This window comes from Rhea pennata, chromosome 8 (assembly GCF_028389875.1).
Source record: "Rhea pennata isolate bPtePen1 chromosome 8, bPtePen1.pri, whole genome shotgun sequence".
In the NCBI taxonomy this organism is placed as follows: Eukaryota; Metazoa; Chordata; class Aves; order Rheiformes; family Rheidae; genus Rhea; species Rhea pennata.
The window spans coordinates 13601735-13626293 of record NC_084670.1 but is presented as its reverse complement, the minus strand read 5'-3'; the positions used below and the strand labels follow the sequence as shown (position 1 = coordinate 13626293).

At 40.8% G+C, this 24559-nt stretch overlaps 1 protein-coding gene across 1 annotated transcript in view; it reads right to left on the bottom strand.

Moving 5' to 3' along the window:
• ST6GALNAC5 (ST6 N-acetylgalactosaminide alpha-2,6-sialyltransferase 5) overlaps positions 1–24559 on the bottom strand; it is a 68247-nt gene that overhangs the window by 6818 nt on the left and 36870 nt on the right. Inside the window, exons 3-4 of the mRNA XM_062581271.1 lie at positions 5641–6050; positions 305–412 (exon numbers count right to left, since the gene is read on the bottom strand). Coding sequence (XP_062437255.1) covers positions 305–412; positions 5641–6050 — 518 coding nt within the window. The remainder of the gene's footprint in view (positions 1–304; positions 413–5640; positions 6051–24559) is intronic.

Sequence of the window (24559 nt, the reverse complement as noted above, 5' to 3'; positions counted from 1 at the left end):
TAATATTTTCCAGTACTCCTTTTTTCAGATTAATTTCATGCCAATGATTGCATTATTTTTAGGTGATAAATATTCAGAAGTTAAAAGAAACCAACAAGATGGATTAATTCTCCCACACTACAAACAAAAACTTTTATATAACATAATCAAATGGTGTTTGTTGTTTTCAGAATCAGATTTTGGGACATGTTAATTAATGACTTTAAGACTGAAGACATATTTCATATAAAAAAAAAAAAGATTCAGATATTTATCTATAACGTTCAACCTTGCTGGCTAATAACGATTCTGAAGTAAATCCTACCTGCAGAAATCCGGTGGCACCATGCCATAAACATTTATCCTGTCACAGAGCTCTAATGCGATAGTCATTGTGAACCAGCCCGTGCTAAGCCAAGTGTTGGATATCTTCCTGAAAGCAAAAACATAATTAAGTTTCTAGGCTGACAAGTAATTCTTGAGATATCTGAAGCAATTTATGGGCATTTTTTTTTCATTCTCATGAAAGGTTATGAAAATTGGGCAACCAACACTACTTTGGCTCATTCATCTTTTAATGATTTCACTCATATCTTCTGTCAATGGACTAATCTATGCAGAAGCTGCCCTTGCTGCAGTTAATTTTAGGCACAGCAATGCTAAGATTTAGCTGACCTTTTGGTAAGTTTACCTTAAGTGACTGAAACTTCATGTCCTATATTTATATGTTTCTGCTAGTAACGTACTGGGAAAATATTACATATCTGGACTCACTTACTGGAACTTCCACACTAAATGTTCAGGAAGACACATCTCAGGGAATGAAAAGGGCTGTTTAAGATGCTACCCCCAAGCCATATAGAGGAGGTCATCTTCTGCAGTAGGATCTGGCCTCAAGTGCTCAGTCTAGTCACATCCTCCCCTCCCATGCTTTGGTTTCTGGATGCTTCCAGCCACTCAGCCCTCCACGCGCCCAGACACTCTCTGTGGCAGCTGGCAGGAAACTCCTGCGATAGCTGCAGCTGGGCCTGTCTCTGAGCCAACCTGGGAAACCTTCCTCCCAGGCCCTGCACCCCATTCTTGCCCCAGGGAGCCCTGACTGTAGGAGAGAGATGTGAGAGATGTTGCCCCAGGAAGCCCTCTAAGGCAGCTTCGTTCCTGGCCTACTTCACAGACTGCAGAAATCAGTACGTGCTTTCAGGTAAGTAACTGCTCACAAATATAAGAGATTAACAATCTGGGCTGTCTCACAGGCCCTTATATGCAAAATGGGAACAGTATACTGCTGAGCATTTGCCTGTCATTGCTGTTTAGCATATAAGAACTAGGTATTATAATGGTCACTGATTGCCAGGCACATGCACTGAACATCCCAGTCCTGTGTTAAGTTCCTACTCACCCTGAAAGCCTTGGGGGAGTTGGGATTGGGATGAGCAAGGAAATGCCAGTGAGGAGCATCCTAAAGGTGCAGTGGCAAAGGATGGGACACCCCTACAGGACCAAGTCGTGCAGCTGTAACAGAAATGGAGTTACAGCCTTCAGTCCTCTTCTGGAATCAGAAAAAAATAATCCCCTGCAAGGTCTCCTCTGAAGGACCACTGAATGGGGAAGCAGCAGCGCTCCCTCATGGCTAGTCACTCATTTAGAGAAATACCTCAGGAAGGAGAAGTTAAAAGCTCATGTTATCTGCTTCCCAAAAAAGACAGTCTCATATTCTTGAGTACGGACTGTCCTAGCGGCTGGCTGTTACTCCTTTCACCTCTTATTAAAGCTGAGTCATTGCAGAGCTTTTATATAACACACAAGCTGCATCAGATAGTACTAATACAGAATCTACGTTAACCCACTCCTGTATACCCCATCTGACCTCTGTGAAATTCGTTGAGCCCAAAGAAAGTACACGAGAGAGAGAACATGATGTTCTACATCAGAGCCTTCACCTGGGGAATCCAAGGTCCTGACCCCAGTGCCCAGTCCCACTTTTGTAACTTATCCTGTAATTTTTAACTTATCCTGAATACAAAACAGTCTTGGAAGCAGGGCCCTAAACCCAGCACACCCACTGCAAGCAAGTGCCAGCATCACTAGTATCGTAAATGAGCAGGCAAGAGCATGTCACGCAGATTCCTGAGCTAATGCTACACAAGTTGGTTTGGAATTGGTCACCTCCCATGCAGGAGGAGGAAGGTGTTTTAAACACACTCGGCTTGAGAAATGTTTAGTACCAGGGTCTCCCTTTTGCTCTGTGAAATAGGTTATTGTAAACACAAGGGAATTAATTCTTTAACCAAAAAGGCCTAAAGGACGCTGAGGGAGCCTAAGTAGTCTGTCCAGTCCTTCATGGGTCACCTGGTAAATACGTGAGCTCCTGAAAAGTACCTGTATGCCTTTGCTGCTCCTGACATGCAGACTGAGGCCAGGCTAGCATTTTGAGAATAATATGCTGTGATTTAAGTATCTAATTAGTCCAAATCATGGGGGCTTACTTATTTTCTGAATTTGTACTTAAGCATTTTTTGGACCAATTTGTCACAGCGTAGTAGCAGAGTCATGAGCTCGGCAGAGGCCTTCAGGCACTACAACAATACAAAACAGTAAATAATTTCTGGCTCAAAATTATTAGGAACAGGAAAGGCAGGGAATAGCTTAAAAATTTGCTTTTCTGCTGCTTGAGAGTTTTTGAGCCTATGAATCACTAGGCAACTGAGGTACGTAGCCAGGCTAGCGTACCTGGGAGCACGCACAAGGCCGTGGTTTCGGGTGACTAGACTTTACTTTCCAAAACCGAGGGAACAGTTACATTCAGACACTGATCTGAGTGGCTAGCCTTTGCCCAGGCCAGGAAAGCTATTTCGGCTGCGTGCTGGGTTAGGTTTGGTGCCACTTACTTACTTACAAACAGTTATTTTGTCCTTTACTGTTTTCAATAAATAGGAAAGTAATTGATTTGAAATAAACTAGTTTAAAAGCCAAGAAATGGAATAAAGATTTAAAAACTTATTCAACTTACTTATTCAACTCTTCAGATACCACCTCTATAGGACAGCAGGATCGGGTTACAATGTCTTGCCTTTTCATAAAAGATCTGAACAAGATTCCCACAAAAGCATACTGTTTTTTATACCTTATCAGCTATAATGAAAGAATATGAAGAACTGTCATGTGCTTATTAGGGGGAATTATCAGATATTCTTTTATATGATGAACTAACCCACTGTGCTGATAATTCTGTAGTGCACACTAAATTACAATTAAAGGCCTTTCTGCGCCACCAAAATCTCATTTATAATCTCTATGGAAATACTCTTCCTGCAGTTACTTAATTTATGCTTCCTTTATCTAATTACTGTAATATTGGTTCTGAATCATATTTTCTTAATGTACCCTTATTTCAATTATAAAGTTATTTTCAAGTACAGTTACTTTATAATACCAAGTATATTGCTCTGCAGCCTTTGTCATTCACTGTACTATTTAACTGGCAATGTTTTCTGATGGTTTCCCTTCATCTCAAAATCAGCTTTTTTTTTTTTTTTTTTCTTCATACGGCACAATACATCCAATTATATTTTTCTCATCATTTTCAAGACAGAAATGAATGATCTGAGTACGGAAACCTTGCAGTCAGACTTCCCTCTCCCTCCTTTGTTTTTTGTAGGCATTAATGTAGAGAGCTCAGCAGAAACCTCCCAGTGAACAGCGAACACTCTGGGATGCACAATGTTCTGCTCCTGCTCCCACAGCTATGTAAATTGTTTTTCCTTACAAATTCCATACTGTTCCTGTTTCTTTTCGTCCTCTCTCGCTGTGCTGCCTATTCATTTATTCTCATCTCTTGTTTTAATCATCATCTTAGTCCTTCAAGTATGCTGTATGTGCCCTCTAAAGGAGCAGCTGCTGTACAGCAGAGCCTGCAGTTTCCTAAATGCAACAAGACCTATTTATGGGGCTGAATTTTGCTAGCGTCCAAGCACCCTTGATTCACACTGGGAGTTTAGGGTGCCCATGACTGAGCCTGAGATAGCCTGTGATAACGCCAGTAAAGCCTCAAGCTCCTCCAGGCTGGGCCTGGTGCCTGTGCAGAGACAGAAATCCGCTATAGGCCTGGTCCAGGCGGGCGATGCAGAGCCAGAAGCAGCAGCTTGCCTGAAAACACCAACTGCAAAGCCGGTGTCAGGAGGGGGGTGGGATCCTGGCTGCCCACTGCAGAGCTGGCCAGACTGACGCAGGGAAAGTAAGCTGCTCCTCAGAACCGGGGGCTGCAAGCGGTGCTACCCAGAAGAGCGATCGCAGCGCGCGCTTCCCTGTGCGCAGCACGTGGCCCTCCGGCTGCTGGCAGCACACGTTACGGCTCTGCCGCTGCTCTCCGTCTCGAACGCCTCTAAACACTGGGCATTCAGATAATCCTTTACACTGCTCAGTTCTCACAGATTATAACAGCCTCGCTTGCTCTGCTCTGGATGAACAAATCTGGAAAAGACAGTAACACAGCTGAGCTGGCCGGGCATCTCCCTTGGTTACGCTTCCTCCTACGTCCAGCAAAGGAAGAGATTCGCAGAGGAGAGGGCCTTTAATGGCAAGACCTGAACTGCTACTGCGCTCTCTAGTGGTAGTGTAAGTTGGCTGAGAATTCAGATACTTAGTTTGATCCACTATGCCTGAACAGAGCTCTGCAAGCAAAGTGTGCAGCATAGGACAGGCAGAGCAAACGCAAAGCGAAGATACAGTCCCCATCAGGTAACGGGATGCAGCAGTTCACTGTGTCACTGGCTCTGCCTTTGCCATCCCCTAGCCACAGAGGATCAAGCCCAGCTGCTGGGCTTTGGTGTGCACATACAGTATTTGTGAAGACGCAAAATTTCACCAGGAGTTACTGCGCAATAAACCTACCTCTTCATTTGTACCTAAGTGGGGACCCTGTTCTGTTTTTCACAGCTGCATATTTAGTATGTAAAAAATATGAGTTCATTAAAAATAAATGTATTTCCCTCCAGGAAGTCTTTGGCTTAAATGCCAATTTTTGAACATTATATGTGAAAATGCTCAAGTCCTGCAGTGGGTCACTTATTAAAAATTTGATTTGAAGATCAGCCTGCAAGTCATAAACAGTCTCATAAAGATGTAACTATCATAATAACTTTCATTTTCCCAGTTGGAAATGTAAGATGAACTGTTCAGAAGCACCTAATGTATGAATAATGTTTATTTGTTTTACAAGAAGCTTTACAGCCACAATGTTCCAAGAATGCTTAAATTGAATAAACAACTATTATAATTCACAAAATGGTGGCATTTCCTCTATAAGAAAACATAACCTATCCATTTTGATTTTTCAGAATCAGTAGAAAGCTTTCAAGGTATATTACACAAAAGTGAGATTTAAACATTTCCTACCACTTTGGATATATAAGCAATACATCCTGATTCTGGTATTGTAAGTTGATGAGGCAATACTCAATGTAAATTATTTTGATGCATATTTTTTTTTTACTTATGTTACAAGTGATGTTACTTGGCATGTCCTATCATATTATAGCTCACGAAGCAGAGTATTTAATGGGAATTATGTTCCCTCTGAACTGCTATGAAACTGATGCATATAAAGTAGATTATTATACCACAGTATTATATCCCCCAAATGAATCCACATAAGTTTCTCACCTGTCTTTCCCGGTTTCCCGTTTAAAAAGGTCATCAAATTGAAGCATCTTATGGCGAGAAATCATATATGCTTTTAATTGAGGCAGTATCTGATTCATCAGCTGCAGGTTATTATATACCAAGCCTTTCCCATCTCTTCTCATGTAGCTGCTGGGACCCCAGAAGATAAATACAGCTCCACGGCTCATATTTAAGAGTTCGTTGCGATTTCGTAAAATCCTCTGAATACTGGAGTGTGCAATGACTCGAAGGCTCGTTTTGTTTCCCACATCTTTTCCATAGCCTCGAGTAGGTGCATCGTTCATTCGTATTACACACTCTGTCTGGTCGATGTTGTCACCTTGTTTGCTTCCTAGAAGGTGTCCAGAACTGGTTACCAATGCACAGCTCTTGCAGTGCATTTTTAAAGGCTGCAAAGACATACATACTTCAAAATTAGCTGTAAACACCTTCCCATTCACTATGTAAATGATGACTATAACTAATATTTTACATATACATGGCATGTATAGAAAAATCTCAGAGGACTTTACATAAACCTCTCCTAGCAGTCTTCCCAAATAAATAGGACCCATTTTTGTCTATGGGGGAGGTATATCTGGCCCTTAAACAAAGTTCCTTTGGAGAGTAAAGTCAAAACCATTGTTTAAATCCTCTTTTCCCCTGCGTTTAACCTTCATATACCATCATTCGTGTCCCTTGGTGCCTAGTACTTCTTGTGTGAGCCATAATAAAGACTATTTTTGATTCCCCTTCTTCCATTTTATGCAGGAAATAATCATTTGTAAGCCCAGTGCTAGACACCACAAGTGTGAATAGCTTTTCAGCCCCAGCATTAGAACATTTAGCTAAGGGAGGAAACTTTTTGGTCCAGTCCTTCCGTACTTTTTCCAAGTGAGTATCATAACCACTGAGATGCTCTCATTCCTTCGTTGCGGCTCAACAGGCAGATCTGGTCATTACTCAGTGCGTATATTTTACATGACGGTGAGTTAGTACTCTGAACTTTCGTAACTTGTCAGGTCATGTTTAAAAGTTATGCAATAAAATGGAAGAGGAGGCGTCTGTTCAGTGAGTGCCTGACCTACTGGAATCATGAGAATAAAGTAAGCTTTCATGAAAATGAAAACGCATTATAAATCATGTTCCTGAAATATGCCACCAATATATGTCAATAAGAGGAGTATGGAAGTGCATCTGCTGCTCAGCATGAAAACTAGAAAGGGGGAATAGATTACCTAACAGCATCCCCAAAGGGCTTATTCCTAACAAGAATATAGTAAATCGGGAAGCCAAGAGTGTTTGAGGGTGCACCTCTTCGGTGGGACTCTCTGAAAGAAAACCTGCAATATTCAAGAACAGTAACATGCGACTGCAGAACACGGAGGTTCTGCGCCCTGCCCAGGCAGACGCCCGTCTCGACTGCCTGTCTCGGGCGACGTGCTGACCTGACGCTATCGTTTCTTTCGTAATGGCTCTCCAAAAGAAGAAGAAAAGCCAGCTGAACTGTGGCTTTCTCACCAGTCTTAGGTTTCTTGGAAGAACATTTGGATCTACTGATCTTCTCTGAGGAGGTCTATCAGATTTATTTTCATCATTAACCATAAAGTTACTTTTCTTTGGAGATTCAGGTGTCGGTACCTTTCTGGCATGTAATTTGGCCTATCAAAATCTGGTTTATTTAATTCAAGAAGCTCCCTATCAGACACGATATGCTGAGAGCAGTCGGCACTGGCACTGCTGCACTGGCCTGATCGTGTAGCATACTACGGACTGGAGAGTATTTGTTGGTTGTGGTAGATGCTAGCAACCTAAACCACCCGTGACAACACAGGCCCCGACACCTCTTGAGATCAGACTCTGTGGCTCCACATGGCAACTAGTTGTCCATGCCATTACAACCAGAGCTAGCACATCTCCAAATGGAAACTTGTAAGTTTATTAGAAATGAGACTAGCATAATATATGATTACACTTGGTAATCAACAACTTATATATAGGAAATGATTAAATGAGTACACTGCGATGAACAACTTAAAACAATAAAACCAAAAACAAGATATAGCCTAAGTTTTAAGACAATCTCAGTCCCCTGTCAAAGAATGCTTTGGACTCCAGGATTTGAATAGGTTGTTTGACTTAATTAACTTGTTTTTAATTCTAAAGTTTCTGAAAGAATATGTAGGATGTTGTTTCATGGATGCAGTCTGAGTTTATTTTCTGTGAGACTAGCTAATGAATGATTATGTCCTTTTTCATTAAAGATGAAATAACTAAAAATACAGGCAATTTGCATAACGATATCACCAATAAGCTTTATATCCCCATCTTCTCCAAACAAAGAATCCATTTTCTTTCATTTATATGTATTGCAATCCAGAGCTAACGATATGGGTAGAAATGTTCATGGCTTTCTGAGCCAAGGCTCCTAACAGTATTTACATGTATTTTCCTTCAGGCTTTCATCTGCCACTTTGATGAATTACCTAGCAAAAGGCTCTAAGGTGAACTAGCTGCTCCACCATCATGCTTGGAAAAGCAAGATGAAGTGTTAATGAGGTTAAAGGAAACGTGCTCAGCACCACTGTTAACTCGCAGGGGTTTGAATATCCACATAGCAAGACATTCTCACCCAACAGCCTCTCCTGGCTTCTAGCCTACTGAGCTACAACTTAACTTGTTTCTTTTAAAGAGAAACCACCAATTGTTAGGAAACTCAACATTTGCAAGAAGAAAAATATTAACACCCTCTCCCCACACACCATACATCTGTCCCAGATCTTGTTTCAAAATTGCTCCTTTGGCCAGAAAGTCTTCACACAGAAACATTCAGGTATTGCCCAAATAATTCTTGAATGATGCATCAGGGCTGATACCTTGTAGCTGCTCAGGGTGAGTCATTTGCACTGGCCTCACTCAGATTCATTAAAGTCCAAATCTGCAAAACTTGCACCCACAGTCTCATACCACCTGTTTATAATGCCTTGACAATATTGAAAGCAAGGAGAAAAAAGCTTTTGGCTGTAGTATTATCTCATTGGGAGGCAACAGCTGTACCACAAATGTCACCTACTTAAGCAATAATAATGGAGGCACAAGACATTTCTTCGGGATTGATGACCAGCTGGGAAAAGTTGATGGCCTGAGAATAACCAGGGGCCATTAAACCAGAGGAACATTAACTCCACAGAAAGCTCTGTGCTAATGTAATTATTACAGTGGTATGTAGAAAAAAAAGCAACCCCCCAAAACCAAACTCAAAACATACAGGTTATATTTTTAGGTAGGAAATGCAATCCGTAGGCCATTAGCCTCGCTTCAAAATGCTCAGAAAAGGGCGAGGGTGAGAGGCAGGTGGGTTTCATGACATCTGTATTCACTACCTTGAAATACATCATACAATTCATGTAAAAGCTGTGGACACTGAACAGTACCATCATCACCAGCCACCTTCACCATGTGTGAAATATCCAGTCACGTTTCCCTGAACTACACGTACAGCACCTAGCACAGCATGGCACAGCACACGGCTACTTCCACAACACAAACAAGTCACATCAATGTTCAGGGCATTTTCTGAGTGAATGATCCAAGAATCAGCCAAACTGTCTGAATTCTCTCTCAGTTCCAGGCATCTAAAATACAGGTGGAGAGAAGGAGAAAGGAGATTTTACAAAAGTGAGCAGCTCAGTGTGCTTGAACTGCAGAAGACGGCAAACTCAACCTCTGCTTTTCATTGATGGATGGGCTATACCAAGGTGATGAAGAGAGCAGGTGAACCTTGCTAGGTTCTGATAAAGCCCGTAACAGCACCGTGGTGGCCATAACAAGTGAGTGCAACCTGCACTTCTGGAAGTGTCACAGGCCAAAGTGACTCTTGTGAGCTTTGGCTCATATATGCCCAGTAAGTGCTATTGCTGTATCACATAGCTCTGGGTTGTTTAAAACCAACCAACCAACCAACCCACAAACTGAAACCCCAAACCAATGCCATAATTGTTTCTGTGTTTTTCCAATTTCAGACAATCTCTGCTCTGTATTGACTGTAAAATCTATGTTGGACAATAACAGAAAAATTTTGTTTTCAGACAGTTTATTGCTTGAAAGAAATCAATGCAAAAATGTTATTTCTCATTCAAAATATGTTACTCTTAGAGATAATTATTTTCATTGTGGTGAAATCAAATGATCAGTTTTCTTCTTCTTTCTTGTTATAAAAGACTTTCGGTTTTAAAGCCAAGAGTTAGAAAACAAGACAACTCCCCTCCAGTAAAATTAGGAACACTAGAAAACACACTTTTTCCTGCTGAGTACTTAATGACCTACTTTTCAGAACCCTATATTCAGATCATTCCATTATCAGTAATATAAAAATTTCCTCTCTAGAAATTAAAAGAAATACATATTTTATCTTGGCAATGGTGACCTGCCCCACTCCCCTGCCCCAAAGTAGATATTCTGGAATCAAGAATAGCTCTTTACTGAGAAAACGACCCCTCTCCCTTCATGATCAGGAGCATTCCTAATAGACCCAGCTGGAAGTATTGCAGATGATTTCCAAGGCGTATTGGGAGAAAGCAAGAGAGACCAAGAAAGGTTAAAGAATATGCATATTTCTTATGGATGAATGACCTTTAACTAAACATTTGAGACTGCAGTGTGCAAAACATCAATAAGACTGCTCAAGTAACTCTGAAATATGGCTGCTACTAATAGCATGCCATAAGGCTGGAATACTTGACAGCTCTGTTTTCCTCTTACACTGCATGTTATTACCCAGTATCAGGATGGTTGTCTTCTGTCTGACCCAGAATGAAAGAAAAATGGTAGGTCTTCTTCACCCTGAACCATATCAACAACCTGCTATACAACTCCCAGATCGACTGCTAAAGTAAAACCAGTGGTAAAAATAAGTAAAGAAAGGTAAAGTTTCCCATTTTCACTTGAATTCAGTAAGACCCATATTAGTGGTTTAAAAAGTACAAATAAAATTTGTACTTTTTTTCTAAAAGAAATCATCCTACTGGTTCAGGAGGCTCCTGTCTTTCCTATTATTCCAGAGCAACTTCCTGCCTTTTATCCTTCCTTCTTTCTTTCCAAAAGTGAATTTTGTTAGTAGGAGCTTCACATCGACCTTACCTACTTCATTTAGCGCCTCTCCTAAGTGCAATGGCTGCCTTTAGGAAACACCCTGTACACTACCTCACTGTCTGCTTTTTGCGTTTCTGTGCTTTGTGCACAGAACTTCATCAGCATTTCATAAGGATGTTAAATGAACCCTGCTTTCACCTCGTGTTCAATGTTGTTTATTACTTGTGGCTGGTTCTTGGTTGCAGGGTTGAGATCATTCGTCCAGTGGCAACAACACTGAGGAACTAACACATGGCCAGGAACAGCACACACTGTCCTAAGCTTAAAAAAACAACCAAACCAAAAAAAAGAAAAAAAAAAAAGAAAAAAAAAAGAAAAAAAAGAAAAAAAAAGAAAAAAAAAACTTTTTACTTTCTTGTAGCCTTGGGCAACTTTGAGGTTTCTGACAAGCGGCTGGCTGGGGATGACTGGCTGGCTGCTCCTTCCCTGCTCTCTCCAGCAGCCACGAGGAGAGTCCCCATCGCGATGGGCGTGCTGGCCTCTGCCGAGCCCCAGCCCCCTCTGCACCACTGGCTCGCTGCAGATGGTGCTCCTGCTCGCAGAGCCCTGTCCCTCCGCATGGCTCCACCTTCTCTTGCCATCACCTTCATCACTCAGGTTTCTGTACTCATTGCATGCAATGAATATTGCTGTTGACACAGCAGCAGTGAGGCTCAACTGCCTGCAAACCAAATTTGCAGAAACCAAGCTGAGCTGCTGTTACGTACACGCAGCCAGTCCAGCTAGCGGCTATCGTCTTCCAGCAGGTCTCCAGGATGTCCTTTTTAACTGGTTAATACCTTTCTCTTAAGCATCCATAAGCTGCAGTCCACAGCCGCCTCATGTGTTTACTTCATGCTACGTACTTTAAATGCTATGTTTGGAAATCTCCCAGTGTGCACATGTTCCTCCATATGCCACAACAGGTGTCCCGTGTAGCCTCTCGTTAGCTGGCCGACGGCCTCCTCACCAGCCTTGTAGCTGGCTGCGTGGCTCAAGCTCCCCCTTACAGCAGCAGCAGATCTGCAATCATTAGACTTCGTATTTTTCTGGCTTGCACAGTATTGTTTTAACCTACCTGAAGTAACTGCCCATGATTGCAATTTCACTGCAGGTACGAGCAGCAAGCAGTACTGTGTTGTTTCAAAGGCTGCGTCTCCTTCCTTAGTATTTTTTCTAGAAGACCTATGATGCTAAGGCCAAATCTTTGAAAAATTCCCAACAATCACCTTAATGTAGAATGGAAGCCTTGAAGCTTCTCATTTTCCAAGTTAACTTCTGGTCTCTGAGTCAATGCTGCAACTTGGTGCGGCTCAACCTGTATCATTACTGAATGTGCTGGGCACGTGAGGATTTCCAAAATACAACTATTTTGGGGTACCTGATCACATGAAAATAACGTAAGCTCCCTGATACCTTTGTTTGTTTGTCATATATTGAGGTTGAAATGGTGTTATCATAATAATATGAAAAAGAGAAAAAAATGAATAAAAGATACATAAGTACTGAGAATTTGCTTTGGTATTTTCAAGTCCCATCTGACACCCTATTCAATGAGGCTCTCAAACTAGTCTCTGAACGGCAAGAATGAATCAGATGTAAATTGGGATAATTATGTAGCAATTCTGTATATAAAAAGCTGGAACAAAAAGGAATATACCAGACCACTTAAAACATCCAGAGAGTTTAGAATAAGGAGCAGCTTCAGCCTTTGGTGGTATTTGCTCTTCTCAGGTCTCAGAGTTTTGGTGTTGCGGTGCCAAGTCCTGATCTAAGACATGATTTTGCTTTGACCATGCAGTTTTCATACCTATGTTCAGGTAGGGAATACAGCTTAAATTCCACACTACACACATTCTAGCTCAGGTCGTCATCTTAAGGTTCAGCACTTTTCATCTTTTAACCTTTACACTAGCAGATACTGAGAGGTCTTAAAAATATCCCCAGAGTAAATACATTTATAATTTTTGTTGAAGTAGACTTTCGGAGCTTTAGAGAATCTGCCATGAAAACAAACTGCATTATCCACTGAGCTAAAAGCACTGATTGCCCTAAAACACTGTAACCCAATGACTGATATTGCACAAGTAAACAGAGAAGGTTAGGAGATACCACTTTCTCAACACTGTTAATCCTTATGCAAATCCAAATAACAAGCATTTGCAGCAAAACTTTGCAATTCAAAAAAGGTCTGGCAAGTCTGCTTATGAAGATAAACACATGTCTGTTTAAAAAGATAAAAGATAAAACAAATGAATTTCTTATTATTTCTCTTTGTTTCTTAGGCTGTGGAGCTTGAATATGCAAATGTTGTGGAAAGACTGCAAACATTAGCATCTTCATTTCCCACCAATTTTCCTGAGTTAATTAAATAACTGGACTCTGTCTTCAGATATTTAATATGTAGAAGCAGTGAAATAGCCAAACTTCAGCAAATGCATTTGTCAGACCAGTGATCACTGCCCTTGTTTTTATTTCTCAGAGGAATGGCATATTTTGCCTTCCGTGATACTATACTGGCAGGCATCTACAAAACATGTAGCAAAAATACAATAATTCTATTTTCAAATGGTCCTTAGGCAAATCTAATTCAATTCCAAAACATGAGGCCATATTACAAAAATAAATAAATAAATAAATAAATCAAATGCACTCCATAAAGCTTTCACTGGGATAATTTTTTAGAAAAAGTACCGTTAGGCACATTAGTCAATGAAGAGTCTTCTGCTTTGTGAAGTGTTTTCCAGCACATTAACTCTTTTTCAGGGGACTGCCTGCTAGTCAAAGCTTTCATTAGAATAATTAAAATATGGCTCTTCTCACTAGAAAGAGCAGGCATGGGTTTGGTTACAGGAGACTGACTGACTGTAGATACCAGGCCCTCCCCAAACATGTAAAATACCAGCTGGAGCTGCACAGGAGCCTGAGCAAGAAGATAGCTTTTAGTATACGGGCCACATTTTTTATTCGGAAGTATGATTACAAGGTGCTGATGTTTTCCCCTAAGCCACCTGAAGTGAATATAAGGTGCAACCTTGCAAATTGTCAGCACGTATAAAGCTAAGATTTAGAGAGTAGTTTCCAACCTGCATCCTATAAATGTGTCCCATGAGGAAGATTAGTATCAATCATAGGCTTATTGGAGAGGGAGATAGGATACAATGATAACCTGAAGCTATCAACTAGAGTAATGGCCTAAGAAGAAAAAGCAATCAGAGAAAGAAAAGAATATCCTCAATGAAAGACAGAACTGGAAAATCAGGGAGGAATGTATCACGTTGATGAACATGAGCTGTTACACAAGAGAGAGAATCATATGAACAATATACAGGTTCTAAAGAAATGGTTATTGCCTAATGTTTATCTTAAAAGGAGTGCAAATAGACATCCATATTACATCAAACTGCTTTACTTTGTTCCGCTGCAGAAGCACTTGCACTAAAATGTAATAAAGCTACAAGGATGGGGTCTCAACTGTGCAAACTTATCACTGAAGTTTCAGAAAATTGGAGTATTTCAAGGGTCTACGGAAAAGCTATTGAACAGTTTGGATTTTTGCTTCAGAATGTTTTCAAGTCAGCGTCTTCTTTTGTGTGTGCAGGTATGTTTTGGCAATTCTTTGCAGTTTAAATGCTTCATGGAAATATGCCCTCAGCTGCTCCCTCTGCACCTGTCAGGGCTGTGAAAGGTTTTGTCTGATACTTCAAACTTTACAGGGTCACTCTGAGCAATCTTTTATCTAGCCTAGCTTTAAAGGCGAGCATCACTGATCCTTAAACTCCATGCCTCCGTTTTCAACTTAAAGCATTTGTGTCTTGCTGTGAAACCCCTTTGCTCATCCAAATGCATCTGTGCTCTGACTAGAGCTGTATCTCTACAGGGCAATGACGTGCCAGGAGCTGCAAGGACATAGGCAAACCTGTCCAAGGGCACTGGGTTTCTGCACGGCAACACCAACACAGCATGCCGAGTCTCTAGGACAGGCCAGACCAAATTTGGGACCAAATGTCTGATCAGAAAGAGTCCTGACCCCATGGGAAGTCTTCTCTAGAACATATTTTGTTTTGAATTTCTCTATCTCACTCAAGTACACTGTAATTAAAAAATAAACTTCCTCATTCCTTTGCTCAAAGTCTTAGTTTCAAAAACATCCAGCCTGCCTGTATCCTCTGAAGTCTTTCAATTTTGTACAACTAGCTCCACGTAGTCTTCAGCAGTTTACTTCGTATTAACCCAGACGGCTCTACGCTCCTTACTTCTGTCCCTCTGAGAACAGATGCCAGCTCTCCACTCTGATGCGCTTTCTCTTGCTAATTTCCAATGTGCTGTTACGTCAGAAATTAGTGAAAGAAATCAGATTAAAAATCTGAGTTTTGCTAAAAGATATTGAGTTTAAAATGTTTTATGGAGGTTATCAGGTTCAACAGAACTTCACCGACTCTACTGGAGACCGGTACTGGATTTTTACTGGTTTTACAAAGTCACTGGAAATTTCTCCCATGCACATATGTAGAAATGAGAGAGTGTTTTAAGCTAAAATATTTGTATATATAGTTTTGGACTAAAACTAGATGAAGGCAAAACAATTTGAGGACAGATGTGTAACATTCATATTTGTATCTGTAATCACAGACTGCTGTAATTTTTAACTTTTGGACTACAACTAAATATCAAAAATAATCCTGTGAAATTAGGGGGTCAGCTTTGGGTCTGCTTTTTTTTTTTTCTTTTTTTGATGGGTCTCAAGCACTCCTAACATGTTCTCTCTCCAAATCATTGATTGCTCTTTTCACAGACCTGATCAAGAGACAAAACAAACAAACAAAAAAACCACATATTTATCCTATTCAGATGTTTGTACCTAGCCTGTTTGTCAGCGTGCAGGTTAATACAAAACTGAAGAGTCAGTGGATGGAAACATTTAGCCCTGAAACGTCCATATCACAAGGGTTAGTCAGACAATCAAGTATAAGAAATGTCGCCCTATCCGCCAATGTGGAAGCTGATTCCCCGAAGAGAGGAGATGGTCTTCAATTTACAGCAGGAGCCTCAAAATTATCTTTGGCATAAATCAGAGGGAATTAAGTCTGGGGGGAAAAGGCTGAAGTTCACTGGAGCCTCTGGAAGAACCAAGGTAAGAAGCTGGCTGCAGAGAAAGACGGGCTCACTCCGAGGAACACAACCTGAGCCGTACAGCAAATCCTTGAAAAAACAAGTCACGAAGGAATTGGCAGCAAGTCAGCTAGGTGCATGGAGAGAGGGGATTGGACCTTACTAGATGTAGAGTAAGCAGGGTTTTCTTCCACTTCGGTATCTGTTTAATTCACAGACATTTGTAACTCTGCCACCTATTATGGCTGTGGCAAATAAATACTTATATTCCTATTTTACCATCATCTGATTTGAGTGAAGGGTGATTCCCAGGAACCTGGCTAACACCCTTTAGTAATATTCCTCACTTAAACATGTAGCTTATCAAAAAACTGGGGAATGATGTAACTTAAAATCCCAGTTACTCAATAGATTAGGCCAGGGAATTAGCAGGGTAGAAGGGTGTGCTACAGAGAAGGTACAAAGCGGGAGTTTAAGAACAGATATCACAGAGACCAGGGAAAAACGAATGATCTTTTAGTGAGCAGCAGTAGTCAGGAAACATCCTGGAAACAGGTAAAATAGTGTGGCACACAAAATTCCCAAAGGGTTTGTGGGTGCTTTATATATCTATTTTACTCTAATAGTCCTAAATTGTACTCCTTGAATGTGATGTCTGTGTCATTTAGAGTGCATTTTACCTGCAGTGACACTAAAGAAAAATAGTTCTTGCTCTTTTTTTTCTGTTTTTTGGAGGAAGGGGGGAAAAGTGTAGGAAGAGTAGAAACAAGTCAGAAGAAAGCAGCTCAGTTGATGGCATGTCTTTCTTTAGTGGCACTGAACGAACAGCCCGAAGTGCTCCAAGATGACGGGCGATAATGGTGGTAGAAGAATGAAAAGGAAAATTCGACATCACCACGAAGAAGTGCTAGGTTGCAGGTGTCTTTCAAAACACCTTAACCCTTCCGTGTTTTAAATCACCATTAAACAGCAGCCGTTTTGTCAATATGTAAAGCCTGGACATCTAACTTAGATCTGTCATCAGGAAAATTTAAATTCTCTAATCAACACCAGCTTTCCCGGTCACTGTCCCGTACCTCTGCCTGAGCCAAGCAGCAGCCCAGAACTGTAGTTTCACCTGGACAAGCTTTCATCAAGCAGTCTTAACAGCATCTCTGGCAAACCTCACCTCTCCAGGGTCACAATTTAGAACCATAGGAGGGATGGCAGAAACCAGCAGCCAGACTTTATACGCACGTCAGCATGTACAGCTGGAGGGTGGTCCCAGTCATTCGCTTTGGACTATGTGTTCTGTTTCCCAAAACACATAAAATAGCAATAATGCAGCACATCTACCAAAAAATAATCACACTACAGCACTACTATAATTAAATAGAAATTAAATGACATTTCATAGAATGGGACATGTTCTGAAGGCTCAGCTAGTTTCCTTTTTAATTACTGTAACATCCTGAACAGAGCACAAATTGTTTTGACATGCTAAACACACCGGGGTTTTCGTTTGTTTTGAAAGACTGCAATGGATGCTTCATTTGCATTTAATTAGAAAAATAAGTTATTAAGATAGTTTATTTTGGTTCAATATGTATTTGTTTAGCATGTGGATGGTTCCACATCAGAAATCAGATTTTTCTCTCCCGATCAGAATTAAGCAATAGACGCCTGGGAAAGCAAATAAAACGCGATCAATATATTTTCAAAGGACAGCTTGTAAATGTAAAAATACCTGGTCCTATAAAAACTAGATTATTTTTGAATATTTACTATTTCCAAAGGAATTAATGGCTGTCCCAAAAACTAAAGCAGCAGCTTTTTTTACAGGAATAAAATAATATAACACTAAAAACTAGAAGGCATGCAAAAGCCCCATCCTTCAAGCATAGAGTAGCCTCTGGATAATGGTGTTAGGAAGAAGTGACTTTTACAGGTAGCTGACAGCACTCCTTCAACCCTCTTTTTAGGGGGTCAGGTTGGCTGTACGAGTGTACAGTTGACCTGCTCTGCTAGATAGAGCATCTAGGAGAAAGAAAGTCCAATTTCCATATCCCAAGCAGACAACTCGCACCAGAGAGGAAAAGAACTTGAGGTGTCTCGTTCCCTTCAGAGTCAAACAGGGAAACATCTCCGTGGTCTCTGTGCCTCCAGGGTTAGGCAGCAGCAAAGGAAAGACTTCTGAAACTGCAATTTTACAGCTGGATTTAGGAGCGTGAGGTGGGCTCAAGTCCTGCTTTAGATATCACGAGATATAACTCTGTGTTCCTATATTAAGGGAAGGTCCTAGGGTACCACTTCTTTGTGGTCACACACCTGATTCATCTTTCTTTGAAAGGCCACAATTAATCTGTCATGGAAGCCTCCTAATTGCTAGTAAATCGGCAAAGCTGGAAGGGAGGGTCACAAGCTCATCCAAAAAGAACAGAAGTGGAGAGCGTGACATGCAAAGTGCTTTGGGGTGAAATTCTGCCACTTTACAGACAAACCTGTAATCTATGTGAAAATAAATGATGTATAATGATTACTAAATTTGAAATCAAATCTTCACATGGGGACAATCCAATAAGGTTAGGTGATTATAGGACTATGCAACAGCATCAATTATGGAACTAGAAATAGCCTCACACCCCTCAGAGGCTACAAAAATGCTGTATTGCTTTATTCATCACCATCAGAGGACATCCACTTTCATCAGTCTGGGGGCTTCTCATTTGGGGAAAAAGAAAATGAAGGCATAAGCCCAAAAATGACTGGCAATTACTCTAACTTATCATCTGAGCTCCCATTTGCTCCGCCAATTGATGGGAAATGAAGTGTGATCAATTTTAGTCCATCGTACATCGTTCCCATTGACTGACCTGCCAAATCCTTCATTGAATAATTAGTTAAGATATGAATGTCAGGCATTTTGCAGGGCGCTCACAAGACAAAGCCCTAACATCGTCATAAAACAGGTAATTGCCACGATATCTGTGACTTTATGTTTTCTTTCACGTGTATGACTAAGCCTTCTATTGCCAAAATATGGAATAAAAATATAATTGCACATAAAAAGTAGAAAAATCCAGGAGCATGATATCTAGAGGTGAGTGCCGCTCCTGAAGTAGTACAACATACATATTTAATCTCGCAGATGGATAATAAGCCGTATCAGGCAGAATTAGATCTGTGCTCCTCATTTACAATAGTTCACTTTAAGTAGCAACCTGTCCGCAGTTATTCAGTGCAAAAAGTGACACATGACGTTCATCAGGCCCTTGACGAGTACCTCAGCTTTTCTATATTTCATTCACATGCATGGATGTATTTCCAAAGGGTCTGGGTGTCCTAGTAGTATCTGAAGACACCACCCAAACTCTCCTGCGGCAGCCCTGGCTGTGCTCAACATCTTTTCCTTCAATTCTCATCTCTCTTCCACTCTGATTTGCCAGTGCAGAACAAAACCAAAAAGAGAAACACACAAACTGAAAATGCAAATGCCTCTTCCAAGAGGCAGGAACATGCCAGAAGCTTACAAACCAGGAACGGAGAAAACATGTGAAAGAAAACAACTTACTCCACACGAGTGACTAATTTCTGCCCACACTAGCTTGTAATAAATCGTAGCCTTCACTAACACAAGAATAGGAAAGCTCCTTCCTGGAGCCAGTAAAGACGTGTCTTCCTTACTGCTTCCTTTAGCGTGCATGAAGGGGAGATGTTTCTGGTTTGCCAGCTAGTGGCACCTCAGACAGCCCAAGGAAACCAGGTTCATCTTTCCTTCTGGGCTCACAAAATGTAGAAGCGCAATGCCGCAGCTTTGGAAGCCACAAAAGGGTCCCGTGGGGCATCACACTGATCCTAGCCAACGGCTTTATTTTAACTCGGCAGAAAATACCATTCCAGCGGGATCGCAGCCAAAGCATTTGCTGGTGGATGATACTGGGGCAACTGCACTGGGCAGGGCAGGCCACGGCCAGGACCTGCTGGAGCCGCCAGCCGTAATGCCGTTGTTTGCATAATGCTTTGAAGCGAATGTTCCTTAAGAGAGGACATCTGCATTACAGACACAGCACTCATACCACATGCAAAGTATATACTCAAGCTCAATGCATATCTTTTCATGTCAGACCAACTTTGTTCTGGAACTCTGTATCCATGCGATTTGCAAATGACAGGAGTGACACATCACAGCCCCTGATCACCACCCTGAATTGCTTCAGCAGAATTTCCTTATGAAGCATACTTGCAAGCTTTACGCAGTGTGCAAACCCTTATTATGGAAATGTGAATTACATATATATTTACTATGTATAGCTGAATATAGTCTGAAAGAATCTGGCTCTGTGTGTTTATTTTGCACATTCACATAGCCTTCTCTCATACTCGGAATAACAGCTTTGTGTCCTACCTGAAGACCCAGTTATCCATATATTATCTAGGAATTTTTTACAATATGTTTATCACTGCTGAGTAAAAGTACAAATGACCAACACAAGGCCATAGAAGGACAATATACTAATACATTGTCTTCCTTAAAAATAACTACATACTTTCTGTTGTTATCCATAGCAATCTGGGTCTGTACTAGTTAGCTGGCCTATCTCTTCTTTTCAATAACAAAAAACCTTATCTGTGGTTTTCTACAGGGCTTAGCTCTGGTGAGTATTAATTAAGTACCGTGAGTATCACTGTACAAAACTGCCTCCTTTCTCCCTGCTAGCAACTGTAGTAGCAGGGGGTATATAAAATATAAATAAAATATTCTGTCCTTTCCAGATTAGCCCAAAGCATAAACAAGTACCAGCATTCTCTTTGTTCTTCTTACCCAGAGCAAACGCTACCTAAAGTTCAAGAAAGATACTTGCATCTTTAGCAAATTGGCTCCAGGAATCAAACAACTTATCTCATCCGCAAAGAGCTTGGATGTCTAGACTTACATTTGTGGAAATGGTTACCAGGCATTCAGTTAGAATGACAACATGATGGGCTGACAAGACCATTTTCCTCTGAGATTGGAAAATTCTGATTCTGCTTGGCAATAAATGTAAATTATTTACAGTGCAAAGATCTGGTAGATACCATGCAGTGTGCTGCACATGATATATGTAATTCTTATACATAATAATTGTGCATTCTATATGCACTGATAAAATTAATAGAACCGTAGGCATTTTATTTCTATATCGAATAATTTTCCACATATTAACCATTCATTTTAATACCATGTCTTTTCTTATTTGATTATTTTATTAACAATCGGCAGTTTTTCACTCAGCTAAAGCTTACTAAATAGAGAAAAATTTACAATTGTTTAGTAGGTCAGGTAAAAAGGATAAAGAAGTCTCCATACTGCATAAGGTGCTAACGCTCTCCAAAATGCAATTTACTACATGGATTTTCACAAGCCACAATTTCTATTTACTAAAGAGGTAAATGCTAGTCTTGCAATATCTGAAAAAATTTAACATTTCTGGCTGTGAAAACGAGCCATATAGCATCACAGGATGTTCCTCTTTATCCAGCATCAGTTAAAATTTGCTGTTTTTTAAGAGGGAGATTTAATTTCTGTTTTACAACTGTCTAATGCACTTCAGCAAGTGTTCAAAGGCAGGCTGACAGCACTGACTTCGCTCTCAAATCCAGGCTGTTTCCTTTGCACAAAGCTTCTCCTTTCTCAATCTCTTCATTTTTTTCTCCTTTCTTTCATGGTTGCTAACTCCCCAGGATATCTTTATTTCCTAGGATAAAATCTCTATGCCGCATATTCTACCACTGCAAAGATACAACATAAATGAAGCACATCTGGTAAATTAGGAACTCATTTGAAACACCCCTGAAAGTTATTTTGAAGGACAGAGGGAGCACATCAACAATTTAGGATGTTACAGAATGTGAATGTGAATTTTAGGATGTTACAGAAATCAGCTGAGCTTGCTACAGATTTCAGGCTTCTTTCTGTTCATTTTACGCTTGCTATTTGCAGAAGGCTACCAAACACCTCCTAAGACTGAACTGCAGCCTATGGGTTGCTTATAAAATCTGTTTTCTGCAAGCATTCACCCTTTCTTAAAGATTTGTACAGCTGTTACTTTAACAAAGCATATTTTGGTAACTTGGATAAGTTTACAAGTTCATCATTTACAGATTTTTTTATTCTCTCACAAACAGAGTTCAGGTTGCTTATGACTTGAATCTGCAAATTAAGAGCTTTGCTGAACCTTAGTAAATCTCCCTTTTGGTCACTGTGTAAGATCTTTCTTGACTTAGGCACCACCAATAGAAAAAAAAGAGTTATTGCGTGTAGTAGCCTTAGAGTGATAATCTGTTTACTCACGTTACTATTTTGCCAATTGTTACAATTTTACTATATATTTCATAATATTGTACACTTTCCTTAAATCCTCAGCTCACAGAGCGGTGGGATTAAAAGCAAACAAGTTTGACTCTCAGAGTGACAGAGTAACCAAAAAGTGTAATGCTCAGCAGTCAACGAGACTCCAAGAGCAAAGGGAAAAATAAACACCAAATATCATATAAGTATTTAAATCTTATGATTTTTAAAATGATATATTTGGTTGAACCCAACTTTTGATGGTTTGACTTGGATTTGCAGAGTTGTCATGTCTAGAGAAGGTGCAAAGTGCAGTCGTGGTTGCTCACGTCAGGCTTTGGTAGCTACCACAGCTGAGCTATCGCTGCTTACTCAGCTCTGCATCTATTCTCCACCCAGGTGTCCAAGGGGTCCTGACTGAGAAGTGCTGCACGCCACACTCACCTAAAACTGTGTTAGGGTCAGGATCCCTCCCCCTCGCCCCGATGCTTGGAGAACAGCCTCTCCTTTGGGCACTCTCCCTCCCAATTGGCACACGTGGCACTCATGCAGTGACTATGGTAAGGAAAGGAAAGGAAGGGGAAAGGAAAGGAAAAATTAAGTGAGATTGTAAACATCTCACTGAAACACTTAGCCAAATCCTTCATGTCAAATGAGAGAGATGTTACAAGCTACCCTAAAAATTGATCCCAAACGGATGAGTCACCTCCTTGGTAAGTAAGCCTGGCAGGCTGACGTGCATCGCAAACCACCACAGCCTCCTTGCAGCAAAAATCCCACAGACCAAACAGATACAGCTGCAGAGCAGAATCTCTGACTCCTGGGGTAGCCTCCAGCTGCAGAGCTGGCCTGAACCTCAACTCCTGTCCCCAAACATCACCCCCCCCCCCATGCAGAAACGCTAACAACCCATCTCCGAGAGCCCTTCCAGCCTGTGCTAACACAGCGAGGGAAGCAGAGGCTCGGGCTCTGCCGAGCTGCCCACTCACCTGAAACCCGGGGCAGGTCAGTGCCACCAGCTCTTTTTCCCTAGTGTCAACGGGCATTTCAACTGGGATGAGAGGCTGTTCTTGGGTACAAGTCTTACATTTTCTGCACTGGAGTGCGATCATAAATAGTTGTTGGAGCAAAGACACGCCATGAAAGGACATCATGGCTTTCTTCCATATGTAAATTGCAATTTATCATCAACAATCCCATTATTACACTGAAACTATTTAACTCCGTTTAAGGAACTTCCAGCCTCTCAAGGGTTTCAGGCAATTCACAGTAAATTTCCATGTCTAGATATGTCAGTAAGCTCAGTCTCTTAAGCAGCAAGAATAATCTACCATGAGAATAATACTGCATTTACCAAATGTATGCAAAATTGACGGACAGAAATATCAGATTAAGAGCAAAAAAGACAAAATTACTTGCATTTATGTGTATTAAACACAAGTTTGCCACATCTCCTTTGTTTCATACAGGACAAACTGCAAAAGTGCGATTCTTTCACAACCAGTAATTCTGGGGAACATTACCACTTACGCCCAGTCTCTTCAGGAAATTTGTTCCAATGGCTGAGTGCGACAGGTATGCAGCAATATACACTTTGGAATGAGTTTTTGTGACATTGTTTAAGCTGACCCAGTTTTTAAGGTAGTTCATATATCTTACATGGGGGGAAAAAAGAAAAAAAAAACATGCCAAGGAATAAATAGATATGAATGCTATTAGTATGTTATCATGTCTACCAGCCTCTCCCCAAAGCAAGGAATAGATATTCTTCCTCTGTATTCAGTCTTTCTCATTCTTAGGTTATTTTTATTCTAGAGGCATATTATTGCTATAGAAAAATAAGTATATTATGACAAAAAAGCAAATTCCACCCAGACCAAATTCCATCAAGCCAAATTCCATCCAATTTACGGGTACCACCTCTACTGTAGAGCCTCTTCCAGAACAACCATGCCAGTCAGCAGTCACACCTATTGTCCTCTCCCACCACTCACAGGACTCCTTACCATAGTTCTGGCCTCTGATTTCCCCCCTTCACCATCAAAAATAGCACTGGAAGTTATTCCTGTTATCCCCATCCTAAAGAGGCTCCCATTGCCATGGGGACCAGATATTCCCCTCAGAAGTGCTAGAGCTTCCCATTCTCTTTCCTTAATTTTTCTTTTTGACAAACAAAAAACAACAGCAGGTCCTACCACCGACCAATGACAAAGTCAGACTGACCAGTAACGCTTTGGAAGTTTCCTTCATTCGCTTCCTTGTTTAGGCGTCACACTGGCATAGCCTCACTTACTTAGTATTACATATAAATTCCACCTTACCATTTGCAGTCTTGCTTCTTAAGTGCTTTTTAAAAGCAAGAATAATAGT